We start from the raw sequence: 15,094 nt of genomic DNA, 5'->3' as shown, positions 1-15,094 counted from the left end.
TGAACACGCCGTGGCAGGATAATGTCACAGGAGAGGCTTTTTTGTTTACATGTACACAGACTTTATTGTATGTCAGGTTTATTACATAAGGCATCACATTATTATTTATACATTACAACAGCAATAATACTACCAGTATATAGCTGGCAACTACTGTTGGTAAATATCAAACATCATTTAAACATATACAAGTGTTAGTGTCAGGATGTTTCTTCTTCCATATACACCAGAATAATAATAATAATAATAATAATAATAATAATAATAATAATAATAATAATAATAATAATAAAATACAGCATAAAATAATCTATCTATCTATCTATCTATCTATCTATCTATCTATCTATCTATCTATCTATCTATCTATCTATCTATCTATCTATCTATCATAAACATATGTCTCTTTCAAGTACTGTTGCTGCAGTGAGAGTACTAACTGAGATGGGGAAAAGAGATCATATTTCTCCCATGGAGTTGCTGCTCTTCATTGGCCCCCGGTTAAATCCAGAATTGAATTTAAAACTCGTCTACTCACATACAACCACTTATATAGTCAGGCCCCATCATATCGTGCATAGGACCACATTATCCTAACAGAGCACTTTGCTTGCAGACTCTAGGCTTAATTGTGGTTCCAAGAGTATTTACAAGTAGAATAGGAGGCAGAGCCCCAGGATTCTCTCTTCTGTGGAACCAGGACCCAATTTGGATTTGGGAGACAGACACCATATCTACTTCCAAAATTAGACCTAAAAGCCTTCCTTTTTGTTAAAACTTATAGAGCTGGATCACGTGACCCTGAACCACCCCTTAGTTGCGCTAAGCTGCATTGTGCTATTGAATTTACTCATCAGTGATTATTAAACCTTGGCTGTGTTGGTTCTCTTCTCTTTCCCTTCACCACCCGGTCGATCTGGTCCTCCCCGAGCCTGACTCTACAGGTTTCTTTCTGTTGAAAGCGAATTTTCCCTACTCACTGTCACCAAGTGCTCACCCAGAGAAGGTCATCAGGTTGTTGTTTGGTCAAACTGACTCCCTTCTCTAATTTTTCTCTTTCCGCGTTTTTAACAATTTACCGACACTTACACGGAAATGTTTTCTAAAAGCTTACAAACGTTCGCACATTATGCAGATATCGATCAAAACATTAAAAAACAACAACACTATTTTCATTTATTTTTTTATGTTGCACTAAGCTATACATGTCAAATACAGGACATTCATTTACCTGTCGGTCATCTTTTTTTTTAAATCAACTTTAAACGGCCGATCACTATGGAAACGAGCACCACCGTCGTAGGCGCACCCCTTTGCGGACGTCACCTTGCAGGGCGTTGCACTTCCTGGTTTCCGTTGTGTTGTACTTTCTAGGCTACTGATTGATTGGAGGAATGATACATTTACCCCTGCGGCGACACTTGGTCGGACCGATTCGTTTAGCGTTTACTCTTCTCGGACTCCCGCATACCATCTGGACCTCCGGAGTAAGGTATGGACGGGAACATTACTTATAAGCCTTTACCTTGAAGCTATCAAGCTAATAAGCATAGGGAAATATAAAGTCTGACTGAATAGTGCTCACCAGGTAATTTTAGTACTGTACAGTGGCTTGGGTTATATGCACAATCCAATTTATTCACAATGGATATCAAAATAGATGTTAATATGCACGAGATTATAGACATGACCACTGAAGATCAGCTATACAGAATGATCACTGTACAGATTTCAACACGGCAGAAGCAGCTGTGTAACAGCAGCTGTAATCCCGCTGCCCTGCACTGATTAACGGCCTACTCCTTTAATCTATGTGCGTGTGACAGAAGATATTTCTTGTCATCATTGAGGGGCAATGGCATTTTCATAATTTGGAGAGAAAGGAGTGCATGTGGAGTACTTACATTATCTTCTCTCTCCTTTAGGCCTGCTATTTCCTGCCCTTCTTCTTACCCCTTCCCAACCAGTAAAACCATCAGCGCTGACAACACTAGTTACTGCCGCCGGCACTCGACCATGCCATCTTCAGTAGGGCCTCATGTAAAGTCCAGATGCCCACAGTATCCAGGGTCCAATATCAAGCGCTTGTCTGTGCCTGATGACAAGGTGGACTGGACTCAGAAGTGGCCCGAGTATAATCCAGTCAGCTACACGGCCCCTTCAGTTTTAAATAACCCAGCCTGGGCGGATCCTGATATTGGGTGAGCAACAAATAGCACCTTTAATGCTTATCAAGTACATTCTGGTAGCGCCATGCGAGTAATGTAATCTGATCTATGAAGCATTATAGATTTTTTTTCTACACTTGTTTTGTAGCTCCTCTCCAAAGTTTAACACTGTGGATGGTGCTGTGGACAGGACGAGCTTTGAGGGAAGCTATAAAGTGGAAAATGGAAAACCGCTGTAAGTTATACCTCTAAGATGGTTTTTCCGATATTTAATAAAACATCCAGTTTAGTAGAATTTGCCCTGGTAACTGCAGTGTTAGCAAACCTTTCACACTGCAGAGCTGTTTCATTAGCTGTTATTGTTAAAGGCATTGCTTACAAGTCTCAAAACTCCATATAAAAATTTTTACTCCCATAGAAATCCTTGTGGACGCACAGGGTTGGCAGGCAGAGGGTTGCTAGGACGATGGGGACCCAACCATGCAGCAGATCCAATAGTCACCAGGTACCTATTCTTTTGCTTTACACAGTGCAATTATCCACACTCACATACCGCGCATGAATAATTTAAAAGTGGAAATCTCAGTGCACATTAGTGCCAAGTAATTTGATATCCATCTGAAAGCTGACTTCAACTGAAACAGTTTCATATCATAGCTAAAAGTCGATGAATTCAAAGACAACCGGTTGCATTTATGCACATTTCACCATCTGACAGATGGAAGGTAGATGTCAAAGGGGCAAAGATTCACCACTCAGTCTCCCAAAAGCCTGTTCTGCAGTTTGTGTCTATCAAGAGGAAGGACTGTGGGGAGTGGGCCATTCCTGGGGTAAGTGTTTTTTATGTTTCTTCTGTCTATACAGGGGCGTCCCGCCATTCTTGCTTGCCATATGGTGTCTACAAAAATGCTGTAGGGCAGCAAAAACAAGATTTCATTGTCGTGGAAGGGAGGGGTTTGGAGATATGTAAGAAGTTATAGTCCTGTTGTTGTTTTTGCAGGGCATGGTAGATCCAGGCGAGCAGGTTTCTCTCACACTGCAGCGGGAGTTCTCAGAAGAAGCATTGAACTCGCTCTCGAGTTCCCCAGCAGAGAGAGCGGAAATCCATCAGCGCATCACCAATCTCTTCAAATCGTCAGGATTTATGGTTCGTAAAGTGGCTTATGTGTTTGCTGCCATATTTGAATCACCAGGTGGGTCTGTCAGGTCAACTATCAGGCTTTTTCTCTGAGGGCTGACAGCTTGTGATCTTTCTCCTTCAGGTCTATAAGGGCTATGTCGATGATCCCAGAAACACTGACAATTCCTGGATGGAGACGGTTGCTGTCAACTTTCACGATGACTTAGGTATCATTAATTATGAGGAATGCTATTCCTTCTTTTTTCTTTCACCTCTGCTTGTCAGCATTTTTCTAGCGTTTTAAAAAAGTTGATGAATGTATATGAATATAAAACACTGGACCGTAATACTGTATATAAAAGATGAATGTGGCCACTTTTAATGTCACACATTGGTTCGTTAAGTCGTGTTTTGAAGATTCATCCTCAAGATTTTGGCGGTCACTGTCTTGGTTTCCTGACCCTCACACACTGCATATTCAAAAAGTATCAACCTGTCAGTCACAATGTGGCGCAAAGACCTAAAACAACCTAAAACGTCTTTTTGAGTCGCCCCCTGCTGTATATTAGAAAAAAAGAAATGGAGGTTTTAAAGCACTTCCAGATTGGATTTAAGACTTGGTAGTTGGTGGCGCCCAGTGTTGGGTGTAATATGTTACTTAAAACTACAATGACATTAGATTTTTCAGTAATACAACAATTAAAGAACGTGTTACTCCATTAAATTCAGTAATTATATTTAATTTTCAATTATTATTACTCACATTATTTGAGGAGTGAAGTTATGGAGATTAGTTTTGTTTTTATTGCACAAAAGGACAAGAGGATGTTGGTAAAGTTGCAAGAATCTGCACATACATCATGCTGATGCTAAGCTAGTGAAAAAGCCAGAGTTATGTTAAAATTGAGTGAATGCTGACCCCAGCCCAGCAGTCAGACAGTCAGACCCTGAACTTCAACAGTGATGATCAGTCAGCACTGTAGCCTCCATTTCTATCTGTACATGTTTGTAAAGTAGGATCGCTGAAGTCTTCTTGAGGTGGTTTCCATCTTCGTTGTGTGTTACCAGCTTTGTGTTCATATGTAAACACAAGAAAAGATCATACCAAACAAATCTCTTTGTTTTTACATCAGGTAACAGCGTGAGCGAGCTGCCACTGGAAGCTGGTGATGACGCCGGACAGGTCCAGTGGGTTGACCTTGACTCATCTTTCCCCCTTTATGCGAACCACTCCCATTTCCTGGAGATTGTTGCCAAAGAGAGGAAAGCGCACTGGTAGCCAAAAACGAATGAATGCTTTAAGAGAGAAGGAAACTTAAAAGCCTTACAGCCCCTTGGTGTGGTGAGAGGGCTCATCAACTGAAGTAGCATGGCATTTTATGTGAGCCTACTTACACTGATTGATGTACAAAACCCTAACACATATTAATTTATATTAAAACTCCCAAAGATGTACTCTGCAGTTTAAAAGAGATAGCCTGCTAAGCATGCTGTTTGATATACTAAAAGAGAACTATTGTACATTTAGATTAAACCCTTTGACTGACTGCTTCCAAGATAGTAAAAATAAGCCTGTAAGAACAAGAGGAAGCACAGATTATGCTAATGTATTCAATGCTAACAAGTATCACATTAACCAAACACAATGATCTCCCGAACATAACAGTACTACTAAATTAATGGAAGGGGAGAAATCAGAATAAAGAAGTGGAATCTGGCTTTGATCTTTACATGTGAAAAGGATATGATGATGGTGATGCGCAGGAGCAGACATGGTTTCGAGTGGCAACAGACGGTGGATGTAAAACAGCATTTTGCAATCAGCAGGCTGCCTTTCCAAATGTACACATCAAAACGTGTCATCTCACAGGTCGGGATACTTATCAGGGAGGCAGTGATGAATTATGCATGAAAGATCTTGAAATCTGTGTGAGACAAACACTAACACCTCTGTTATTTAAAGGTACTGCAGAATGGAGGGTCCCAAAATGAATCGAATAAATACATAATTAATTATGTCAATAATGGGTTCAAATTGGAAATGCGTTAATTGTTTTTATTACGTTTTAAATGAAACTCTATTTTGAATGATTATTTTGTAATAAGTTTATTATTTTCAATTTCAAATAATTAATGACAAATGTCAATAATTATTTATTCATCTATTTAGCTCATTCTTTTTGGCACTCATGTCCTCTATTCTCAACAACCAAAAATAATTATTTATAAAATCCCGTTAGGAGTGGCAGCTGCTTTGTCTTCAGATTGATTTTCCAGATAAGATAAGATAAGATAAGACTTTATTGATCCCACAACGGGGAAATTTTTGCGTTACCTCAGCTCAGGTACAGATATATGAAGGAAATACAAAAATACAATTAAGTACAATCAATGAAAAAAAGTAAGATAATACACTATATACAATGGTAGCATACACAGTATGTGATTATGGATATAGTTGGAAATATGGAAGACATAAACTATATAGCTTGGAAGGTCATGGAAGGTCCATTATGCATGAAGTGGTGACCGTGGATGTTCACAGTGTCCAGTGACTTATGACATCGTGATTGAGGAGTTATAGAGTCTAACTGCTGTTGGGATGAATGATCTGCGAAAGCGCTCCTCCCTTATTTTACAAGGTATTGTCAGGCCTGACCGTGACTAAACTGGTGAGGACATCAGTTGGGCTTATCAAGCATTAACCTTAATCAAATTAGGGCCCCAAGAGTTCCAGGAGGCACCACAAATCCTATAAAACTTTTATTTGCTCTCCGACCACAATGTCACCCATGTAAGGGCCAATTCTGCTGTTTAAATTTCACTTCAGTAAGCATATGATGCACTATAGCCCTAAAATTATGGGCTGGATGACAGCTTTTTGGCAGTAAAATTCTGCACAAACACTTTAATTATTGGTATCATTAATTGCTCGTCTTAAAGCTTTACAGGTTCTGTAAAGTATTTTTTTAATATAAGGTGTAATGTGAAAATTAACAGGGGTTTACTTATGAAACTTGCACTGATTAAAATTATTATTATTTTTCAAATGTTTGTCTGCATAACTTAAAAATGTACATTGTTGTGAAATCGTGAGTTCAATTGTATGGGTTTCCTCATTAAATATGCACCATTATAAAGTAGTTACTGTGTGAGCAACGTCAGCTGGTTTCAGCTCACACAGTCACACCAGAAACAGTTTCCTTATATGTTTTTGTTTGTGCCATTGAGAGCTACACCAATGTTTCATGTGTACTTTGCATTCTATTCATGTGAAAATAAATTCCCACATATATTAAACAAGTTAAATGTGTTTGCCTCACACTGTGTTGCTGTGTGCACTCTATGTTGTATGCGCAGTGATCCCTTTTTCCACCAGCATAGTAGTGCAGGCCCTCACAGCTTCTAGTGGTTAGTACAAACTGATGTTCCAACCATTTTATTAAGCACGTATCCAATTCAGGGGTGGAGCTAGAGCTTAAACCTATAGCCAAATAATGACTCCAATTCTAAAAAACATGGGATGCTGTATAAAATGTAAATAATAACAGAATGCAATGATTTGCAAATCTTATAAACCTGTATTTCATTCACTGTAGAACAGAGAAAACATATCAACGCATCATTTTATTGTTTCATGTAAAATATTGGCTCATTTTGAATTTGATGGCAGCAACATGCCTCTAAAGAAGATAGGGCAACAAAAAGACTGGAAAAGTAAGAGGAACTAAAAAGAAGCAACTGGAGGAACATTTTGCATTTAGGTTGAGTGACAACAGGTTGTGATTGGATATAAAAAGACTGTATTAAGAAAAACATCTTAAAGTTTCACCAATCTATATAAAAACTGCATCTACAAAATTAAGGAGTAATTTAAGAAAAAATGTTCTTCAATGTAAAATTGTGCATTCTTTAATACTGTATCATTGACAGTACATGATATCATCGGAAGATTTTGAAAATCTGGAGAAATCTCTGTGTGCAAGGGACAAGGCCAAAAATCAATATTGGTTGCCTGTGATTTTCAGGCCCTCAGTGCACTAGATTTAAAACAGATATAATTCTTGAATAATTCTTGAATGAAACGGGCTCAGGAACTCGTTCAGAAAGAAATCATCGTCTGTGAACACGGTTCACCAGACTATCCAAAAATTTAGGTTAAAGCTAAAAAGAAGCCATATATGAACATGATCCAGAAATACTGCCTTTTTCTTTGGGCCAATTCTCACTTAAAATGGACTGGGCCAAAGTGGAAAACGTCTTCTGTGTTCGGACTAATTACAGTTTAAAATTCACTTTGAAAACATGGAAACTACATCATTTGGACTAAAAGTAGTAGCTGTACCATCTGGCTTGTAAACAGCACTCAGTTCAAGAGTATATAATTGCTTATGAAACTGACAGCTTTCACACTGGAAAGGTCGCATACAGTTTTTTAGAGTAACATGTACTCCCACTCCCACTCAGATGATATCCTTTTCAGAGAAGACCTTGCATAGTTCAGCAAGACAATGCTTTGATTTAATCCAAGGAACTTCTTGGTGTGAGTCGACAGTGTTTTTAAAAATCCAACCAAAATGTCTGGACCACAAATACACTAACATGTCTGCATTAATTTGCACAGAGCCCCACAAAATAGGGATCAGGTATCCTTAAAAGTCTTTTTCTGCTATTACTAACATGATGCTTACAAATTATTTTTACATTCAAGGTGCAGCATGTGTGAACGTAAATGTCCTTGGCTTTGAAATACTCGTTTACTTATGTTTTTAAAATTGCAGATATAACTTGCTGTGATTTTAAACACAAGGGAATCTAGTTTAATTATTAAAGTTTCCCTAATGAAATGTTGTGTTTATTAAAAAACAGCTCTACATATCCAATATGTCTGTCTAACCAGGAAATGTTTGGCGCTTCCCCTCAGACATATTCCAAACTTCATTACCCATAATCCCGTGCAACAAAAGCCGCCCAAGCTGACGACGTGGCCAAGGCACAGACCGGGGCGATTCAAACGAGGCAGACAGGCTTTGTTTGCAGCTAGCTCATTGAGGTGGAATTCATATGCTTGCTGAAGTTTGTGTGAATCTTTTAATTCATCACTGAGTGTAACGATGTCCGGGAAAATCAAGAGCCGAAGTGCTGCAAACTCAGACTCGATAACCGGCGGTGTGTCCTGCGATGAGCGCATCTTGCGGGATTGTCATGAACTGTACACGGATCCTGACAGCGGTGAGTTGGCTGACGTACAACTCGTGGAACTGACAGCATCTCACCTGACGCCTGCACCTTTCACCTGTTTGATATTAAAGTTGATAAAACAAACTCTTTGCTGCACCGCGGGGTAGCTAGCTAACTTTGTACATAACGTTAGCCTTTCCCAAAGCACGGGGAGCTAACCGTTAGCTGAGTTAGCTAGTGAGGATTTTATATTTGCTGACGATGCGACTGTCAACATTAATGCTGGTTAAATCAGTCACCCACTGATGTGACACTCTGTTTGTTATTAATAAGTCAGTTGCATAGTTGTAATGTAACTTCTAATATAGGTTTACAAGGCACACTTCTGGATCTGGATCTATCTCCAGTATTGGCAGCACAGGGTTATCCTGTATATTGAGAACGTGTGCAACATTTCAGCACCAGATCTGCCAGTTGACTCATACATCTCGCTGATATATCTCAAAGATAATGACGAGACAAAATGCCAAGTGAAAAAATGGGAATGATGAGAGAAAGAAGACTATCACCTAGCGAAATGGCTTCCTTTGAGTAGTTGAGAACTTTGATATTGTCCTTTACATGCCAAATGTCACTTATCATTTAGATCTGCTCATCCCAACACAGCACCATGATTTTTCTCCTTTCCTACAGAAGCTAATAAACCATCTGTGTCCTACTCTCTGTTATATTCAGGGTTGATCACAGTGGCCGAATCGGTTAGTGTGAAGTTGCTGCCGCCCAGAAAAAAGATCACAGTGCTGCTGATGGGGAACCACTCTGCTGGGAAAAGCTCCTTCATCAACTGGTAAATATATACTATGGATAAATATTTGCACAAGTGCAAATAGGTGGCAGATTATTAACCACTTATCCAACTGACAAAGTAATGGAAATCTGGTGTCTGGGATGAGGAGACTTCTGTGTTAAATCTATGCCGTAGGTACGCGTAACCGGAAAATCCTTCCGCAACCCTACACCTTCAGGACTCATAGATGTTAGCAATTTCCTGGAAGGAGATTGTCCCAACCATTAAAATAGATATTAGGGAATGTGAAAAAATGGAGGAACTTGACGGGCAAATATGTTTAAAACTGAAAATTGGAAGTAGGACTCAGGAGGGACAAAGTCTCAGGTGTTTCTGTTGTGGCATCCACTGCATATAAAACACCGGGACACAACCGCATAACCTAATATAAAGCATTGCAATCATTACCAATTGTAATGACAGCAATGGATTGCAGAAGTTTTAATCAGCTGTTAGAGGGAACCTGGTGTTCATCCTATTTCTTTCCTGATGGGGATGTTGTGCTTCATGATAACCATGTGCCCATGTACAGGGAATCGGTGCACAACTCAGAGTAAACTCAGTGCCAAGGAACAGGCACTGGAGGCCCTCATCAGACTAAAACCTGACCAAGGTGCCTGTTGGCTTTCCTTTAATTTGTTGCCCAGTTGCACAGCAGTCAGACTGAATAAAGCGCATGTGTGTATCCTCTGAAATTACCAGTATTTAAAGAGTTACAATTACTTCTAAATGTTCTCGGATCTTCATTTGACTCACGTCTGAATCTGAGTTGACTAAATTATCCTGTCCATCTTTATCAGTGTCTTTAGCATTCAGTTGCGCCCATCATTCTGGTTTTTATACACTATTCAGATTAGCAATAATCAAGATCTTTCTGTTCTTATTGTTCAGGTACGTGGAAGAGCACATCCAGCGCACTGGAGTAGCAATTGAGACCCAAGGCTTTAGCTTTGTTACAAGTGGACGCAAGAGAGAGTCTCTCACAGTAAGTGCTGCAGTCCATTTTCTGTTTTTGAGACAGGGCTATGGGTGTTTTCAAAAGGCACGTCTCATTCCCACCGTGAGCCATTGCATCTTTAAAATGTCAGCTGTCTGCTCCTCGTAACAGTGATTTATTACTGTGGACTAAAATGAGTTCGTCTTTTGTGGTTTCAATGTTCTTTGAGTACCTGATGTCCTTTTTTGCAAACTATCTGTGACAGATCTACTTCTGCTTTATTTATTTATTTATTTTAGGGAAACGCCACCCTTCATCTGTATCCACACTTCAAACCTCTGCAGGAGTTTAAAGGTGAGAGATTTAATATGCCCAGAGATTTGCTATGGACAGTGTTTTGGCAGTTTGCCGTTTTATTGGAATTCATTTAAAATGATTTGTATGTACCAACAAACAAACAAAAAATGATTAAAGCGCCCAGTTGAATAGGAAGAGAAAACCTTTTAGAGTAGTAGTTCTTATTAATGCTAGGCACTCACTGTAACTGTGTTTCTGAATTCTTCCCCAGGTGTCTCAGAGTACTTGAGCACAGAGATCTGCACGTCTCGACAGAAACGGTTCAGCTTGGTGACGTTTGTTGATTCGCCAGGCTTGGTGGACGGCGATATGAAGTATCCGTTTGACGTGGACGAGGTCATCCTGTGGCTGGGTGGGTTTCTGCTGTTGTCTTGTGGTAGTTTTAAGCAATCTTCTTTTGGTAATGCAGAAGGAAAGCGGTAGCTCTGTGAAACCAAAGATACCTGAAACAAACAAAACTAAAAGCACACTCAATTTGGAGTCATTTAGATGCTTGTGGGCCTCTCCATTATAATGAATGATCAGTCAAGTTTTTATCTCTTCATTAGTACTTTTAATTTACCCTAGTGAGCTTTGTGAGTCAGCTTTGCGTGCTTCGACACATCTTTAAGCAGTTTAAGTTCTTAGTTTGACTAAATAACAGGGAAATAGAAAGAAATTCCACACTTGTTGGGATTACGACCCAGTTTATAATGCGATGAGAATAAATCCACAGGGTTTCCTCAGTAGTAAATAATGCCCCTTTTCACTGTCGCTCTCAGGTGATCTTTGTGACCTAATTCTGGTCTTCTTTGACCCCATGGGTCAGGCTCTGTGCAAGCGCACCCTCAACATTGTGGAGAGCCTGAATGAAAAGCATGGAGACCGGCTGCGGTTTTACCTGAGCAAGGCTGACGAGGCCGGAGGAGAGTCGGACAGACAGGTACGTATACTAGCAGCAGCTTCTGTAGGAGAGTCAACGCTTTGAACAAACAAAGTTACATCATTCTCTTTGTATTAGATAATTCCTTCCCACACTCTGCAGTGCAGTTTCTAAGTATGCTGACCCGGTGTGTTTTGCCAGTCTAGTGAATAAAAAAAACAACAACAAAAAACCCCCAAAACCTGCACTGGGTATGGAAAAATGATTGAGTGATGCTTTTGCTCATTAATCTTGCATTGAAGAACACCCCTCTGATTACTTTCAGGTTATTTTCTGTGTCACAAAGGTGGCTCCCTGTTCTGGAGCCTGGTTTAAAACTGTCTGAAGTGCCACATTTTCTTTCACCAAGGGATTTCTGTGAGTGCGACACAGATTCCCTGCCAAAGGGAACTGTTGTATATACGCAGCCTGTTGAGCCGTATCTTACCAAAGTTTGTTAATATCCATCAATACATTCATCCATCCACAGAAAAGGAAACTGATAAATGTTTTTGTGGTTGATCCTCATATGCTGCAAAGTCTGTTTTACGCTGATGAAATTGTAGCTAATAGAGCACAGATTTCAGACTTGATGAGTATATTTGTAATTTCTAATTTCATTTCGATCTGTCCATAAACTAAAGGGATTTCCTAATTTGCAGTAAGATAATACTTGTTTAAACACGACATTGTGCAGTCACAGTATTCATGAGTAAGTGAATGGTGCATTTCTAACTTTGTTTGCATGACTAAATAACAGAAAAGCACCACATACAGTCGATAATCTCCCTATCAGTAGCAGAAAAATTGCATCTTTGTTCTGTCTCCTCCTGACTCCTGTGTCTTTTGTTACTGCTCTCTCAGAGGGTGATGATGCAGATTGTCCAGGAGCTCTGCAAGCGGCCCGGACTCAACAAGTGTGGGTTTGACATGCCCACCATCTACATTCCTAATCCAAATAAGGTAAAAGTGATTCTTTCATCTCATCTTTCTGCCTTCCTTACTCTTTCTACACACACACAATTCACCAGTTGTTATAGACTACTGTTTAGAAGAAAAACAATCCTCCTGTTTGTCTTCCTGCTGTCAGCCAAGCCGCTGCGTCAACCAGATTGAGGAGGTTTGTCGCACCATCGAGAAAACTATCAACCAGACGGTCCAAAACACGCTCAACTCTCTGGAGAGGGACTGTGAGCTCATTGTTGAGGCTATCGCAGACAAGCTCAGTAACGACAGGTAACACAGAGGAGACACTCACTTTGTAATTCACACTGCACTGACCACCTCCTCTGAAAGGCTACTTTCACCTGCTCCCTTATTCACAAGGTATTGCCACAGCAGGAGGTTCCTGACACTGTTTTTCTTGCACACGGTGCCCTTTTGGCCAATAATTTTAACATCGATTTAAGAGTTTGTGCGTTCACGCCTTTTAATAGCCATACATTGACCTTGAATTAAAGTGTAACCATAAAGATTGACGGGAATCCTTCAGTAGGAGTGCTCAGAGGAACGTGTGAGTCATATTTTTGTTTGGAATTGCCTTCGGAGAATAACCTGACCATCTGTTCACGCAGGCAGACCACTGTTGAGAACCGACGCGCACGCTGCAAGAGCTGCTTCCTGACTCTGCTGGGTTTCAGCGTCCCTCTGGCTCTGATGGCGTTTCTGCTGCTGGGCGCTCTGTCCCAGGACCTGCTGGAGGCGGCTCTGGGCCGAGAGGGTACAGAGGCGCTCTCCCTCTACCTGGTCAGTGGCCAAGCACGCTCGTCATTCATAGTTGAAACTGTTGCATATGGTCTTCACATAAGGCTGCTCTTGTGTCGTGCAGACGCCCGCGGTGAAAGTATTTGACTCCCTGTCTGTGGAGCAGCGGCTTTATGGCTGCGCTGGGCTGGTGCTTCTGTCCTTCCTCCTGCTCATTATTGCACGCTTCATCTTCAGGTAGGAAGTTTCGCAGTGTCATCACAGCCTTTTAGACGTTTTCATCCATCAGTACCCGAGGCACTTGCATGTCCTCATGTTATTTGTTCACTGCGAACCTCATCACACTTCTCCCTTTGATTCTTTGCAGAACTCAACCCACTCTATCGACCAAACAGAAAAGGCAGCTGCAGGAGAAGCTGGAGTACGTGCAGGAGGTGGTCAAGACCAAAAAGGTAGTGTGTATGTGTGCGGATAGGGATGCACTGATCAGATATCAGTTTGCTGACCGCTCCAACCACACTAAGCCTAAGCAAAGAAATCTGTATGGGTGCCAGAACTGAAAAAAGTTGGATCTTTGCATCCCTGTATGAGTGTGACTGCTTCTGCTGGCATGAAGTGGATTATTTTGGGATTTTAATGGTTGATTCTCTTCCTGTAGAAAAAGCTGTATGAAGACTACCTACGCCAGAGCGTCAGCGATCACGACATGGGCTTGTAGAGACGCATGCATGCAGATATCCCCACTGTCACGAAGGACTAGACGATCACTTTTCCAAGATTCCACACCAGCCGCCGTGCTCTGCAGACCTCTTGGTGGTGAACCATCCAAGTTCTGGTGCTGTGAACTGTAAAGCCACTTTACCCATTTAGATGATGTTATCTCTGTTATATTAAAAAAAGCTGTTAAACCACACACTACCTGCAGATGAAATGAGCTTTTGTTACTGATGACTTCTTTGTAAACATTTTATATACACATATCGGTGCCTCTTCTCTGAAATGATTTCAGGCTTATACCACTTTAAGATATTTAAACATTTCCAAACTATTTATAATATTTCTGTATGAGACCTAAAGCGCTGTTTTGTGTGAGTCACTTTCTATGAGCTACTGTTTCTGAGGACCTTTACCAGAGTTTTTTACAGTGCTTGTGACTCGTTAATGAATCCATTTCCCATCATGAATGTCTGCAGGTTGTGTAGGTTGGCTCATATGTAGAATATCCAGATGTCTGCACGCATCTTGATGCTGCAGTAAGAAGTGTTACCTGTGACCAATCAAACCTTTTGTATTTTCTTTCTACATTGTGAACATGTTTTAAACTTGAATAAATAAAAAAGCAATGTTCAATACATTAATGGATGATACTTTTTTTTTACTTTACTTTTCTTCTTAAGCGTAAGGTTTAAGGATTTTATGTAATATTGTGACATGTTAGTGTTTTAAAGCTTTTTTCCTTGTGAACTTGAAGTTTGGACACAGATGATCTCTGTTTACAGTCCCAGTTTCTATTGAATGGAAGTCAGGATATGATGTCGTGTCTCGGTTTTGAATGTTTTGTTTTTGTAAGAACCTGTGAACAACAGTGCCAGTTATAAAACATCATCGCAACAAAACCACATCAGGATTCCAGATAAATACACCATAGACTTGTGTGGTATCAGCATTTTAAGTGGTTTCCAGCTTGTTTTTCTAGTATTTCTTTTTTTTTTTTTTTTATTTGTTTTTTTTTTTTTTTTTTTTTTAATAAAAGCAAAAACAGGAAACTACCACGGGATATTTCCTGTTCAGTTATGCTTTTGGTACCCAAAGGAAACAGGTGCTAGGAGACCAGAGTGCAAAGTTTTGCTCAGAAAATGTAATTTCCTCTTTTTAAAAG

At 40.2% G+C, this 15,094-nt stretch overlaps 2 protein-coding genes across 2 annotated transcripts; both read left to right on the top strand.

Annotated features, from left to right (window-relative positions):
• The first annotated feature begins 1,337 nt into the window (after nucleotides 1-1,337).
• nudt9 (nudix (nucleoside diphosphate linked moiety X)-type motif 9) lies at nucleotides 1,338-6,591 on the top strand. Its single transcript, XM_085403535.1, has 8 exons — nucleotides 1,338-1,492; nucleotides 1,926-2,201; nucleotides 2,317-2,403; nucleotides 2,587-2,673; nucleotides 2,887-2,998; nucleotides 3,169-3,315; nucleotides 3,431-3,515; nucleotides 4,422-6,591. Exons 1-8 carry the CDS (start codon nucleotides 1,395-1,397, stop codon nucleotides 4,565-4,567), a joined length of 1,038 nt encoding a protein of 345 aa, XP_085259661.1. The 5' UTR covers nucleotides 1,338-1,394; the 3' UTR covers nucleotides 4,568-6,591.
• Nucleotides 6,592-8,254: 1,663 nt separating this feature from the next.
• On the top strand, nucleotides 8,255-14,569 carry LOC146671328 (uncharacterized). The gene is made up of 12 exons (XM_085403533.1): nucleotides 8,255-8,520; nucleotides 9,205-9,316; nucleotides 10,208-10,301; nucleotides 10,553-10,607; nucleotides 10,822-10,962; nucleotides 11,372-11,532; nucleotides 12,376-12,474; nucleotides 12,602-12,747; nucleotides 13,086-13,257; nucleotides 13,340-13,452; nucleotides 13,583-13,667; nucleotides 13,874-14,569. Exons 1-12 carry the CDS (start codon nucleotides 8,403-8,405, stop codon nucleotides 13,931-13,933), a joined length of 1,356 nt encoding a protein of 451 aa, XP_085259659.1. The 5' UTR covers nucleotides 8,255-8,402; the 3' UTR covers nucleotides 13,934-14,569.
• The last annotated feature ends 525 nt before the right edge of the window (nucleotides 14,570-15,094 follow it).

The sequence above is a fragment of the Rhamphochromis longiceps genome, linkage group LG4, assembly GCF_057381845.1.
Source record: "Rhamphochromis longiceps isolate RC_006_pf linkage group LG4, R_longiceps_female_GT1.1, whole genome shotgun sequence".
Classification (NCBI taxonomy): Eukaryota; Metazoa; Chordata; class Actinopteri; order Cichliformes; family Cichlidae; genus Rhamphochromis; species Rhamphochromis longiceps.
Note: the sequence above shows the minus strand (reverse complement) of the source record. Positions and strands in the feature narration are given on the sequence as shown.

Bases quoted from the DNA above. Each gene is read 5' to 3' on its own strand.
- nudt9 (XM_085403535.1), top strand. From the start codon at position 1,395: ATGATACATTTACCCCTGCGGCGACACTTGGTCGGACCGATTCGTTTA. The intron at 2,674-2,886 runs GTACCTATTCTT...ACCATCTGACAG, and splicing joins GCAGATCCAATAGTCACCAG to ATGGAAGGTAGATGTCAAAG. The intron at 3,516-4,421 runs GTATCATTAATT...TTTTTACATCAG, and splicing joins CAACTTTCACGATGACTTAG to GTAACAGCGTGAGCGAGCTG.
- LOC146671328 (XM_085403533.1), top strand. From the start codon at position 8,403: ATGTCCGGGAAAATCAAGAGCCGAAGTGCTGCAAACTCAGACTCGATA. The intron at 11,533-12,375 runs GTACGTATACTA...CTGCTCTCTCAG, and splicing joins GAGGAGAGTCGGACAGACAG to AGGGTGATGATGCAGATTGT. The intron at 13,453-13,582 runs GTAGGAAGTTTC...GATTCTTTGCAG, and splicing joins ATTGCACGCTTCATCTTCAG to AACTCAACCCACTCTATCGA.